Raw genomic sequence first — 13,677 nt, 5'->3', positions numbered from 1 at the left:
TAGCCCGGCTGTTTTTACAATGTGGTGAGCTTGTCCAAAAATAGGGCTTAAGTAGTTATCTGTGTTAAGAGTAAATTATACAGTGGTATCTCATGTGCTGTATTTTCAACCTGCTAACTCACTTTGTGTTGTTTTAGTACATTGTCTGCTAGTCACTCTTTAGGTGTGACCTGTTCACATGAGGAAGGGACGTTAAGTTGTTGTTGGGTTTGTTTTTGTATTGTTTGGCATTGTTTTGGTTGCCATAAGATCGGCAGGCAGAATCTTGGACTGGTCATGACATTCTCTTTAGTTATTCAATTAAAGCCTTTCAGACATACAACAGCGAAGCATTGACTTTTCTTTTGTCTGTCTGTCTGTCTGTCTGTTCTATCTGCATGGGTTAGGATTCCTCTAGAAGCCAGCATGTCTTCTGTGAAAGCATGCTGTGCACCAAAAATAGCCGATCTACAAGCTTGTACTCTAAATAGGCTATATTCAGTTATTTGTTATTTTACCATTATAGAGAATGAGAAATGGTCAAACTGGTTATTTTACGATTATAGAGAATGAGAAATGGTCAAACTGTAAAACATGAACACTATTTCATAAAAGCAAAGTGTTAAAGCTTCAGTCTGTGATTTCTTCAACTGTTTGGGTGTATGTACTGTATGTAGAACAGCAGCAACATTAGGTTAAGAATGATAATACCTAAAGATAATCATAAACTTTTAGGTTGTGATATTTAATGGTACTTTATTCCATGTATCTCTGCCTGCCTGTATGTGCTACTTCTCAATGTCCATGACCTAAAGAAAGGTGACGTCTGGCTATCTCTTCTGTCTGTCTGTGGGTGTGTGTGTCGGCTTATAGATGTCCTTCCTGTCATTCATGGGAGTGTGGCACAATAACAAGGCCAGCAGCAGCTCTCTGTCTGCCTGCCTGCCTGATCTGTCCTTCAGTCCTTAGAACCTGGGGACAGACTATAAGTCCATGTCATCTGTCCGTTAGCTGTCCTCTTTCCACAGTCGGGTTCTTTTCAAGCATTGCAGCCCGGGGCCAGTCTGTGTCCATCCTAATCACTTTGTTTGGAGAAGGAGAAGACCACTGGATATGAGGTGTTGGGACTGTTGGGTCTGTCACTGACATGCACTGGACTCATTAAACTCATTAAACCCCAAAATGTATCTAGGAGCTTTACCTTGCAAGGCTTTTAAATGAATCAGTAAAATCTTAAAATCAGTTATTCTGAAATGCGCAGGCAACCAGTGAAGAGAAAGCAAGGATGACATTTATTGTTTATTAGGATCCCAATTAGCTTTTGCCATGACAAAAGCTAATCTTCCTGGGGCTTAACAAGCGGCTGAATTGAATTAACTGTGAGAAATTAAATTCATGTTTAATTTCAGAAGAATGAATCACTTGGTAGTTGCTAGGTGCAAAACTGTAGCTGAAACTCCCACTGATTTAGACTTAGTTGCACACACAGTGGTGTTGAGCACGACACTGGCACACACACACACACACACACACACACACACACACACTCACACACAGTGGTGTTGAGCACGACACTGGCACACACACACACACACACACACTCACACACACTCACACACAGTGGTGTTGAGCACGACACTGGCACACACACACACACACACACACACTCACACACAGTGGTGTTGAGCACGACACTGTTGAGCTGTAAGGATGTGTGTATGTGTGTGTGTATGTATGTGTGTGTACACACATACACACGTTTTGGACACTTGCTAACAAACGTGGCACAGCGGTGTCCTAACTGCACTGTCAGCACCAATGTCTTCCACCCAGCCACCAGCTTAGGGGTGCCACACACACACACACACACCACACACACGGAGTCCGCTGAGCTTGTGTAACCACTGCTGGGGGGAGCTGTCATTTAGCATTTCCAATCACCACTTGTCACCCGCGTCTGTGTTTGTGTCACACCGTTATGCCTACAGTATGCTGTGTCCTACTCCATCTTGTAGCCTGATTTATACTGTTTGTGCATCATGTGTGCGCACCGGAAATAGCAGATCTACAAGCTGACAATGTGAGCTTGTAGATCTGCTATTTCTAGCTTGTAGACACTGGCACGCAACTTGAGTATAACTGGATTATTATGCAGGAGTCTCGATGGTGAATCCACACTTTCCCCCTGGGTACTATTGAACTAAGGATATATGCGAGTAGCATCCCAAACCCATGTGTATATATTTATTTTTTATTTTTGCAGTGTTTACGCTTCACAGCGGCTCATAGGTCGTCCTGCCTCTGCGAGCTGCCACGGGGCAAATATGACTTTCATTTGCATTGCTGTCGATGGAGAGTTTTACTGTTGTCTAGTCTAAATCCAGCTTCGGAGGCCTTGCCCTGCCGAGGAAATAATGTCCACGGGGAACTATTTAGTGCTTTTATCTGTCTCCTGTAATGTTCATTTGGGCCTCCCTTTACAAGTATAAGACATTAGTGATGCACAAGAAGCTAAAAGTACTTAAAAAATACAGATCAGGACTTATCAGTACAGGTTTCATAACAAGGAATAATATAATCAAATAAATTGTACAGTAAATTGTAATGGAATTAATATATTATATATTAATATTATTGGTAAAATGCAATGAATAATTCATTCTGATTCTACTCATATCAGATCTTTTAACCCATTCTGACCGGGCACCCATTTTGGTGTCAGCATCATGTTATGCTTTAGCTATTGAAAAATAGCAGATCTACAAGCTCATATCGCGCCACCGAGTGGCGCGATACGAGCTTGTAGGTCTGCCATTTTTGAAAAATCGAAGAGCGACTGACATTTTTTTAATCTGATCTCAGGTCAGAATGGGTTAATCAGGACCAGTGTGTGTCCGGCGGAAACCTCGTATGAATCTGATCTCAGGTCAGAATGGGTTAATTTCAACCTGGCGTACAGTACCTAGTTTGGACATGGTAAACACAATAATTAGCTGCGAGACTACGGTATGTACCGTTATGCTATTTAGATGGCATGCTACAGTAGGTTGTTTACCTGGTATCCTAGTCTCTTTGAGGCACTCAAGCTTCTGTTTGCTCTCTTCTTGTGTGACTGTTTACCTTCGGCTGTTGACTTGGTCTCATTGTTTCTCCGATCTCGCACAAGAGTGTCTGCTAAATGCCTAAATTGTACTGTAAACTGCAATGCAACCACATTCTTCTTTCTTTCATTCTCTCTCATGATCAGGCCCCGAAATACTTAACTGACCTGCCCCACGTTATGTGCTCAGCAGGGCCCTAAGGAGTAAGGACTGCTTTGAACAGGGTCTGTTAGAAATTCCCAATATTAAACAGAAAATCACACCCGCTCTTGTCGTTGTACATCATCCAATAAAATATATATATTTCTAATATAATATATTTCTTCATGAATTAATTTGTCAATTTATGTTATCTTTTAACCATGATACAATGTTTAAAAAAACCTCATCTTTTCATGTAAGATGACAACTGAATTTATGTGATTGGTTAGCTGATTTGCTCGTCTACATATGACGTACATTTTCCTTTCATTGTCAATGGCAAATGACAGGACGAAGGGGCTAGCGCCCCTCAAAACAAAAGATAAAATAGCCTTTCAGGCTGTAGCTCCAAAACTTTGGAATGCTCTTCCACAGACCTTGAGAGCTGCAGCATCTGTGGACATCTTTAGAACAACCTAAAAAATGCTACTAGTTATATGATTTTATTGTTATCTTCTGTGCTGTTTGATATGAATTGTACAGGCTTTTTGCTGTTCTAACTGCTTTAATACCTTGTTTTGTTTTTAATCTTCTCGTCTTTATGACAAGTGCTATATGAATAAAATGGACTTACTTTCTCTCGCTCTCTTTCTCTCTCTCTCTGCTGTCCACCTCCAGGTACTTTGACTCGGTGGACATCTGTAAGATCCATTCAGACTGGCAGGAGGTGAGACTGCAGGGCTGCTTCCCCAGTAAGGCCAGTGGGCCGGTCACTGTCACCGCTCTCACTGTACTAGAGCGCACAGCGCTGGAGTTCGCCCTCTTCCAGGAGGGCAGCAGGTACAGTACTGTAAACTAGTGGTCACTCAGACCTTTTCCATATCAAGGGAGCAATGATTTGAATAATGTTTTCTCAATTTAAATATAGTATACATTTAATATATATCCATAGTTTTAAATAGCCAAAGTATAAAATACTTGATGCTAAAAGACTGTGATGCTATATTTTTGCTGGACCCCCCTCCATCCTTCTCTCTCCCTCCCTCCTTTCCTTTCTGGTTCTCCCATTCATTCTCCTCCTCCGCAGGCGTTCGGACACGGCCGACAGCCACCTGCTGGACCTGTGCATCATGGTGTTCCGCGCCTCCTTCGGCAGCGGCAACAAGCTGACGCTGGGCCGCCTGCTGGCCCACAGCAAGCGGGCCGTGAAGAAGTTTGTGGGCTGCGACGTGATGCTGGAGCCCGGCGAGTACGCCGTGGTCTGCTGCGCCTTCAACCACTGGCAGATGAATGTCAGCGGAGCCACAGGCCCGCCCACACCCGGTGGGAGCACACAACAAACACACACACACATAACGCCCCCCGGTGGGAGCACACAACACACACACACACATCCGGTGGGTGCACACTACAACACACACATTTTTACCCTGCTTGCTCAGGGGATAAATCTTTGACACGATCTAAATGTCTCACCAAATACAACCACCCCAATTGTATGAGTTATATTGTATTAACATGCTCTACCATACAGATTGGACTAATTTAGATTTTATTCATTTAAAAAAGTATTTTTAAAAGTACTTCTAATCAAGCACAAAACTGACTGAGCAACTTTTCACTTGTAGAGTGTAATTTTACAAAAAAAACCTACGTAATATTTGACCAGTTTCTGGGTGTTCCACTGTGTCTTGGTCCTCTCCCACAGTGTCCAGTCCCACCAGTGCTGCGCTGCGGCGGCCCAGTCAGGACTTCCCCGGCTACATCCTGGCCATCTACAGCTCCAGGCAGGTGATGGTGGAGCAGGTGGAGGCCACGGCCACCACGCTGGCAGACGCCATCATCCTCCTCACCGAGAACAAGGGAGAGAGGCACGAGGTGAGCACGTCTACCAGGGACTTAAAAGTCGGTAATGTCTTCTATGGAAGCATGTTGCGCAGTGAAAATCTTCCAACACTTTAGAAAGAATATATATATTCTCAAAGATTTGCTCAAATCTTGAGACGCAAAAACCTCAAAAAATAGCAGACCTACAAGCTCATAGAGCATCACTTTGTGCCGTTGTATGAGCTTGTAGATCTGCTATTTGTGATTATCCAACATATAAAATATACTTTAAGATCAACCACTTGGAAGGTTCTACATGCTGCCTTTACCTGTGCAAATGTCTAACACATACGCACACATAAAGTACACTACAGTACACACACACACACATTGAGACATTGAGACAAAGTGAGAAAGTACTGTGTCAAGGTTTCCTGCCTGCTCACAGCATGTGGACCAATTTACTATTCACAATTTAGGCATTTAGCAGCACCAAGCAAGCATCTTGTGAGGTAACAGCTGTCAACCGCAGGAAATGTGTAAATGTGGTTTTTAGATTTGACAAATTAATTTAGTAGAAGAAAACCATAATCTTTGTGCCAGAGACAGCATTGTGGGCTGGCATTGGGTCATGTCGTCCCAGAAACCTATTCTCATTAACAAAAACAAATGTTGATCAGCTATTTTCTCAAAACTTGATAATTGATCCTAAATTATTAACAAGTGTTATTATGCATAAAGGAAAATATTATTTGGGTGTTTGAGGTCACACAACAGCTGTGGAAAATAGCACAGTGATGGTAAGCGTGACAATTCCCAATTGTAGTCTGTGAAACAGTGCTTAGCACACACTGTCTGCGAGATGAAAGCCTTCAAAAGTTCTAAAGAGAGTTATCGCTGTGTTTAAGAGTAGAATGGAGAGGCGGGTATGTAAAAAGGAAACTGGAGGTCAATAAAATACAGCACTTGGGGGCAACTCATTAGCGTGTTTGCCTGTCCTTCGATGTAGCTTTATCAGTCATTTGGATTCCATAGAAGCCAGCTTGCACAGCCAAAGTAGCTGATCTACAAGCTCTCAATGTGCTGCAGCGTGACGCATTGAGAGCTTGTAGAACGAATATGTTCGGTTATTCGTTGTGTTAAGATGAAAGCGTATTGGAAGTGGTTAAACTAGCAATAACAGAATACATGTTCAGAAGAATCTTCCATAAATGTTCCAGGATATTTCACAAGGGCAAAGATTTAAAGCCTCAATCAACAATTTATTCAACTGGTTGTTCTGTACGTAGGTTCAGGTTAATTTATTCGTTTGTCCCCGAAGGGCGATTTGGTGTACAGCAAAGCATAACAGGCAGACGCATGAATCACATAAAAAAACAGTAAAAAAATGGTACACAGAAAATAAAAACAGGATGGCAGTTCAAGGTATCAGTGTAGCAATGGAATTCATAACAGCGACAAAGTTACCTCCTCCTCCTATCGGCATTTAAAGCCTGCAGGATAGACACAGGCACAATACAAAGGAGAATTTGTACCTGTTACTTGTGGCCCCTGGAACCTTTAGGCGAAGGCCGGAAGGAAGCAGCCTGTACTCAGAGCTGAGGGGATGAAGTTGTCTGTACAAATGGACTTTGCAGATTATTTTTTTTTGCACCTGATTTTTAAAGACCTGATCCAGGCTACTAAAATGTACTCTTTGAGGCCGTTCTCACAATCCTACTCGCCTATTGGCTTTCAAAGTTTGCAGGATTGGCCCGTTTTGAACAAAAAGCCTCAAATCATGAACGCAGCGTGCAATTTACGTGAAACTTTCCTACTATGCTGAGGAATATATCCCACCCTTTTCACATTGGCCTGCTATAGCGCCACCAACAGGTGGATTTTTGCAAAAGACATTTTTGGAACAAAATCCCTCAAATCATCCAATTGTCAAGCAGAAATAGCACCCTTTTCACATTGGCCTATTATAGCGCCACCAGGTGGCCACAACCTGACCTGCCCTGTTGGAGACCTGTGCCCCGAGGGGCACTTTATCTAGTTAGAGATTTATCAACCTGAAATTTGGCACGCGTTCTCAAACAAAAGAGGCGTTGTTGACCTTTCTTACACAGTCAACAACGGCTCTTTTGTTTTTAGAAGCCTTGCCAAATTTCAGGTTGATAAAGCAGCAAGAATATGGGTTATAGAACGATAATGGGTTATAGAACGATAATACGGGTCACGCTGCCACAGTTGGTAGTGCTGTCGCCTCACAGCTAGAAGGTCCTGGGTTCGATTCCTGCTCGGGACGCTGTGGGTGCTGGCGGCATGTTTCCTCCTCCATGTCATCAGTGCCCATACCCGAAGGCGTGGTTGGCGAAAGGGCCTTTCTGTGTAGAGTTTGCATGTTCTCCCCATGTCCCCTAGGGTAGGTACCCTCACAAAAAACATGCAGTAATCCTGGTCACTAAACTCCCCCTGGCCAGCCGGGGCGCCTGATGGAGGGGAAAGGAACTGGTTGGAATAACGTGTTCCTTCCACGCTTTACGCCGCTACGTCCAACCAGGGAAACTCCCCCCTGTCAGGTGTAAAGGAGCAACTTGGACACTCAGGCATGAAGGAAGCATGAGTTCAAGTCCGTTGCTCTCCCCTTGTCCCCCATATATGGGGACTAGGTTGGTGGAGGGTGTGTAGAGCCCAGGATCACATTAGATGATTGACACAGGGGTGAAAAATGGGTTACAAAATCGTGGGATAAAAAATATATTACAAAAAAAATAGAACGATAATACGCAAACAACATAATTTTTTTCAATTCCAATATGTTTCCCAGGGTCGCGAGGGCATGACGTGCTACTACCTGACCCACGGCTGGGCGGGCCTCATCGTGGTGGTGGAGAACCGCCACCCCAAGTACTACCTCCATGTGTCCTGTGACTGCACCGACAGCTTCAACGTCGTGTCCACCCGCGGCAGCCTCAAGACCATCGACAGTGTCCCGCCGCTGCACCGGTATGAGGAGCTCCCTTTGTGTACTGGTTCCCAAACGTATTGTAAAATTCATAATCCTATCATAAAATCAATGTTAATTTAACTCAGAGTGTACAAAAGCGGGTCCATTTGGTTCCATTGTTACACTCTCAGAGTTACAGAACCATAAGGGCCCATTTGGTTCCTAACTATCATTTAGCTGGGGACCCCCTGGAACTCCCTCAAGGACCCCTGGGGGTCCCTGGACCCCACTTTGGGAACCACTGCCTTTGTATACTTCCTCCTTCGTATACTTCCTCCTTCGCACAGCTGAGTATATCGTCGCTGTCGGTGCAGAAACCTCTTATCTCCATAGTCTAACTTTGTTTTTTCCCCCCGTAAACACACACACCTGTTTTTAGCATCTGTTAATCTTTTTCTCCTATTCCACACCAAAGCATTCTTCAGCCCCAGCACACGCTATGACTAAATGTAAAGTATAGAGCAGTGGTCCTTGAGGCGCTTCCATGGGGGTCCCTAGCAAAATGAGGAATTAAATTTCACTATTATTTCACCAGATAGATTTTGAGGGTCCTTGAAACTATGAAAGTGGTTGAGAACCACTGAATGCACAAGGGGTTCTGTGCAACCAGAGTTTACTGGTGATCTACGTTAATTTGGTCTGCTTGAAAATGCCTTGAAATACTGTACAGTAAATTTCAGGAAACAAGCACGGCAGATTGTTGAAGTGCTTATCTTACCTCTTGATTTGTTTCTGTGAAATAAGTGCTATTTGACAGCACTGTGTGCGCGAATGTAAATTTACAGCCTCCGCCGCCTTGTAGTTATCTTCCCTATAATTGTGCGCCGTTAAGAGTGGCCACGCGTGCGGCCCATATTTTCTAACTGCATTTCCTCGCTTTTAATGCTGTGCCTTGCAGTCGTGCCCCTTACGAGAGCAGAATGCCAGTGCTGTTGTTAAATACGCTCGTGTGTGATGTGTGTGTTCCAGCGATGCGGTACATCACAGGCACACACTATTGTGCTCATTCACCTGGTGTTTTATTACCGTCTCACTGGAGAGAGTTATAGGAACATCAGCATGGCTCCCATCTTCAAGTCGAGCACTTGCTCTCATTGGATATTGTAGCCAATGTTAGACATTTTTCCCAGGGCGGTCTACTTTATACTTATAAATCGTCAGGAAAGTCTGGAAACTTTTGATAAATTGAAGTTCTTCTATTATAGCTCTGAAAGCTATAGTAATCCACCAAAAATGTCCACCAAAGATCTAGGGATGATATTAAACTTTGAAAGGTGAAAATATGCAACATATGCTACAGGAGTGTCCTCTATACAGTAAGTATAACTATAAGTCTAGCTATAAGTATAAATAAAAGATAATTATACTGATAATGTGTACATCCATCCAAACTGAATTTATAGTTATGTTTATAGTTCTCTTTTTTTTTGTGAACAGAACTTTATGATTCAATCAATGCTCCTACTTTGCTGTAATCAGAGACATGGACATGACTCACAGGCAGAGCTGTGTTCTCCCGATTTCCCAGAATTCAGCCAGTCTTTGCTCTCGGCCCATGACACATTCACACGATCATCACCGTTATCGCCGCTGGTCTAAAGAGAAGAAAAAAACTCAAACTGCCCGGCCTAACCAAGGCACCTAGTAGTGCATAGTCATAGCGGTAGATGATCATATTAAGAATAATAAAAAAGATAGCCTATGAACCCCCAAACAGAATCGGTGTTATAAGTAGGCTCCATCCAATCTCCCCCCTCATGCCAGGATTAGTTTTAATGACAGTAAAACATCCTGTTGTGAATGTGCCCTTAAACATCAGTGGGGAACTCCTAGAAACATTGCCCAGATCGTCTAGTGTATGTAAAATAGGAGATGTCATGGCCTCCCACGGCACTGATTGATGAGTGTTTGAAGTGTCCTTGTCTCTCTCTCACACGCACAAAGCTAAACATGGGCTAATTCAGTGCTGTTGCCGGTCCTAAGCCATGGCTCTGCCCTCTGTCTCCCCCTGCAGGCAGGTGCTGGTGGTGCTCTCGCAGCTGGAGGGCAACGCTGGGTTCTCCATCACCCACCGGCTGGCTCACCGCAAGGCGGCCCAGGCCTCCCTAGGGGACTGGACGCCCACCAAGGCCACCCACAGCCCGCAGCTCACCCCGGACATCGACGGACTGCATCGACCCAGACCCCTATGACCACCGCCCTCCACCTCACACACTCGCTCACTTGAACTCGGTGAACTCTAAGGGGGCGGGGCAGAGGGAGACGGGCTGTCTGATCAATGTGACGAGACGTGTGTGCGTGTGCGTGCGTGCGTGAGTGCGTGTGTGTGTGTGTGTGTGTGTTTCTGGATGAACACACCTGAATGTAGAGGGCTACTGTGGGTATGTTTTTAAATGTGTTCAACACCTCTTCCTCCCATGGCTGACCGCTACAGACTCCTATGACGCCCTGTATCTCGCCAAGTGGATGTGCCATTTCCGGATGGGATGAGGGGAGCGGGGCCGTGTGGCTCCATCTGAACTTTATTATTATTATTATTTTTTTACCCAATGATCCCCTGCCCCACTCCGCTAAAAGAAAAGTCCACTCTGGAATTTCACTTGAATTGTGGGCCTGGTTTTTCCCCTCCCAACCGTGCACAATTCTGTTTGTGACCCACGTCCATGGAAGCAGAAAGTGTGGTGTGGAAGCAGAAAGCCCACACTCAGACCTTGGTATCTCCCCTTTACACGCCTGGAGATGACCTTGGACGGACTAGTAGGGAGATGGCCTGATTGGCCTCATCCGTTGCCTCTGAGACGTAGTTTAACGGTCAAGGCGGAGTGCTTGGGAAGAAAAAATAAAACTACTGAGCCGATTTGCTGGCCCACTGAGCCAATCCGCCGCCTCTAGAGGGTGCTTGACCCCTCCCCATCCTGCCTTCTGAAGACGCACCTCAATGAACACGGCGACACACGACTGTCGGCGATCCACCTCGGGAGGCTCTTGGACCAGTTCACCGGTCCCACTACGCCAGCCCTTAGTAGAACGGTACTTCATCAGCCAAAACGTCAACTAGCAGTTTTACACACATTCATAATGATGTTATTTTTTTAAAACATTTTACATCTTGTCAATATTGGTCTTGTATTTTTACATATACGTGTCCCTTGTTGCCGTCTCGTCCATATATTATCATGAGCTCGAGATCACAGGACAAGCCATCAAACATACGGTACTCTACGGTTCTCTCTCTGAAGAACCCTCTTCAATGCAGCACTGGCTGTCTCTCTCTCTCTCTCTCTCTCCCTCTTTTTGTAGCTGAATACCAAACCCATGCCATTGTCTAATAGGTCTCCATAAAGCTGGGAAACATAAGGCTCGCCTTTGACTGTTGCATGGTTATAGCTGTGGCATGACTTGAGAGTAGCCAAGGAAGCTCTGAGAAGGAAGTGAAGTGGTCACGTGACTGGGCTGCGCCATGACACTTTCATGGACACTTTCATGGGAGCCAAACTACCCAGAAGTTTGCACTCTGTGCACATCGAAAAGTAAGTGATTAGAAAACAACCTGTGATATGTCTTCTGTTATTTTCCAGAAGTGATTACTTTACAAAAGGTCTCAATTGTTCATAAATAATGTTTGTTCATGAGCTCGTCACTGAGCTCTCATTGACTTCCGGGTAGTTTGGCTCCCATGAAAGTGTCCATGAAAGTGTCATGGCGCAGCCCAGTCACGTGACCACTTCACTTCCTTCTCAGAGCTTCCTTGAGAGTAGCTGGGATACTCGCTGTTTAGGGCTGCGGTTATAGTATGTGGTGAGTTTAGTAGCCAGGCTGTCGTGTGGCAGTTGGTAGGCCTGTCAGGACCGTGCTGTGAGTGACATGTACTTGCTGTCATGTCGAGCCTATTTTATACAGAGTATAAATTATGCTTTACATGGTGATAGAATGGAAAACAAACTACAGTAGCCTATAGTTTTTGTTTTGTTTTTACAGAAAACCACCATTGTACCTCATCTTTTCTTCCTGTGTTTTCCAGAAGATTTCCTTTTGGGACTTCAAACGTGTGAAGCCGAGGTGTTACTTGGCGACCTTAGGCATATAAACCTTTCACATCCTGACCGTCTGTCTGTTAGCTTGTGTGTGGAAACATGAACTCGCACTTTGGGGATAATGATCTGTCTTGGCAAATAGAGCTTGTTAACGCCGGCACCTTGCGGTGTCAGTCCTTGGTGCAGGGAGAACCCTGAATTGGTTACTGAATATACAGTAGGTTTAAAGAATTATCATAATTAAACCACGCACCTTGTTTCTGTGTTGAGATTGTATTGCTCAACTCTGTATTCATTATAAGTGTCATGCCTCCGTTTACTTGCATGTCAGCTTTAACTTCTTGGGGCAGAGGCGTTGGTTGTTGGAACGGTGGATTTGTCTTTGGGGAGCTCTTAAGTGGAGCTGTCGGGATTGTTTTGGGAAGTGGAGGAGGCCATTTTTATTGTGTTTGTGTTTATTCGGGCCCATCATAAGCACTTGGGCTATGCCCCCCCTGAGGATACACCAACAGCACGGTGGAGAACAAAGCCTCATCTTTTGACTAACAAACAAGCTATTTGTCTGACTCCGTGACGGTGCACGCACACGGGAACAGACAGAGAGCATGCACCCCTGGAGACCTGTTGTGGCAACGCAGATTCATTTTTCATTCCCGTTCCAGTTCCTGGTGCATTGTGTGCCATATATTCCACAGGATGCACTGTGATCAGCGAGGCATCATGGTCTCTGAGGGCTCTTTTATGGGCATATGCCGCTCACACCCCCCCCCCCCCCCCCCCCCTCACTCATGTGTCCTCATTTGATTTCCAGTTCCAACGCTGCCACTCAAGGTCACAAGACACAACACAGATCTCCTAGTGAAGAAAGGGGTGAATAGGTGAGAGAAACTTCTTAAATGTGGTATTGGCTGGAATTGGAAAGATGCATTTCTAACTTAAGCCATAATTTATGTCTTCGTATGACATAGCCAATCTGCCAGCTCACAGCGTGTCAGTGTAGCTTGTAGATCTGCATTTTCTTTTAAAGAAAATTGAGGATTTTCACCTTGAAAGTGGCTAATCGTATGGATTAAGATGTCTTACTGGCGTTGACGGGAGTCAGCTTGATACCTGAAAAGCAAAATCTCCCAAAAAGATCATCATTCATTATGATATTCAAGTCCGCTTGAATCGTTTACTACTCATTGCCCCAAGCGAGGAATGAGTTAAACATGCTGAAAGAAGCACTATACGTCATTGTCCTTTGTGCTTTCACCGCTCATGACAAATGGCCTCGCTGGTGTCAGGATGAGTCTTGTGATATGTGACTACTTCTACCAAGACTGGCATTTATCCTGACAGTTTCTATTAATCCTACAACAAATCACAATGTAATGTCTGCTTGTAATGAATCACAGTTGGAGTAACTGTAATAGCTATGTTGTTCGTTTGTTTTTTCTTCTTGTCTTTCCTTTTTGTTTTTTAAAGTATTGTGTATTGACCAGTTTCAGAGCGGCTCACCCTGTGTGTATGTGGTCATTGCCAATTCGCTGTCTGTCTAATTTATTTGTAAAAAGAAGAAAGGAGGGAACAAAAAGAACATTTTTATGTTTGAGAACTGTAT

The 13,677-nt window shown here is 44.4% G+C and overlaps 1 protein-coding gene across 1 annotated transcript in view; it reads left to right on the top strand.

Annotated features, from left to right (window-relative positions):
• The window catches only part of capn15 (calpain 15), a gene marked incomplete at its 5' end in the record, with an annotated part of 52,280 nt that extends 42,001 nt beyond the window's left edge, over window positions 1-10,279 (top strand). Inside the window, 5 exons of the mRNA XM_083788272.1 lie at window positions 3,900-4,061; window positions 4,309-4,544; window positions 4,930-5,099; window positions 7,861-8,039; window positions 10,055-10,279. Of these exons, the coding sequence (XP_083644398.1) occupies window positions 3,900-4,061; window positions 4,309-4,544; window positions 4,930-5,099; window positions 7,861-8,039; window positions 10,055-10,232 (925 nt within the window). The 3' untranslated portion in view covers window positions 10,233-10,279. The remainder of the gene's footprint in view (window positions 1-3,899; window positions 4,062-4,308; window positions 4,545-4,929; window positions 5,100-7,860; window positions 8,040-10,054) is intronic.
• Between the last annotated feature and the right edge of the window lie 3,398 nt (window positions 10,280-13,677).

Source organism: Protomyctophum parallelum (assembly GCF_964188405.1).
Source record: "Protomyctophum parallelum genome assembly, chromosome: 17".
NCBI classification, from domain to species: Eukaryota; Metazoa; Chordata; class Actinopteri; order Myctophiformes; family Myctophidae; genus Protomyctophum; species Protomyctophum parallelum.
Note: the sequence above shows the minus strand (reverse complement) of the source record. Positions and strands in the feature narration are given on the sequence as shown.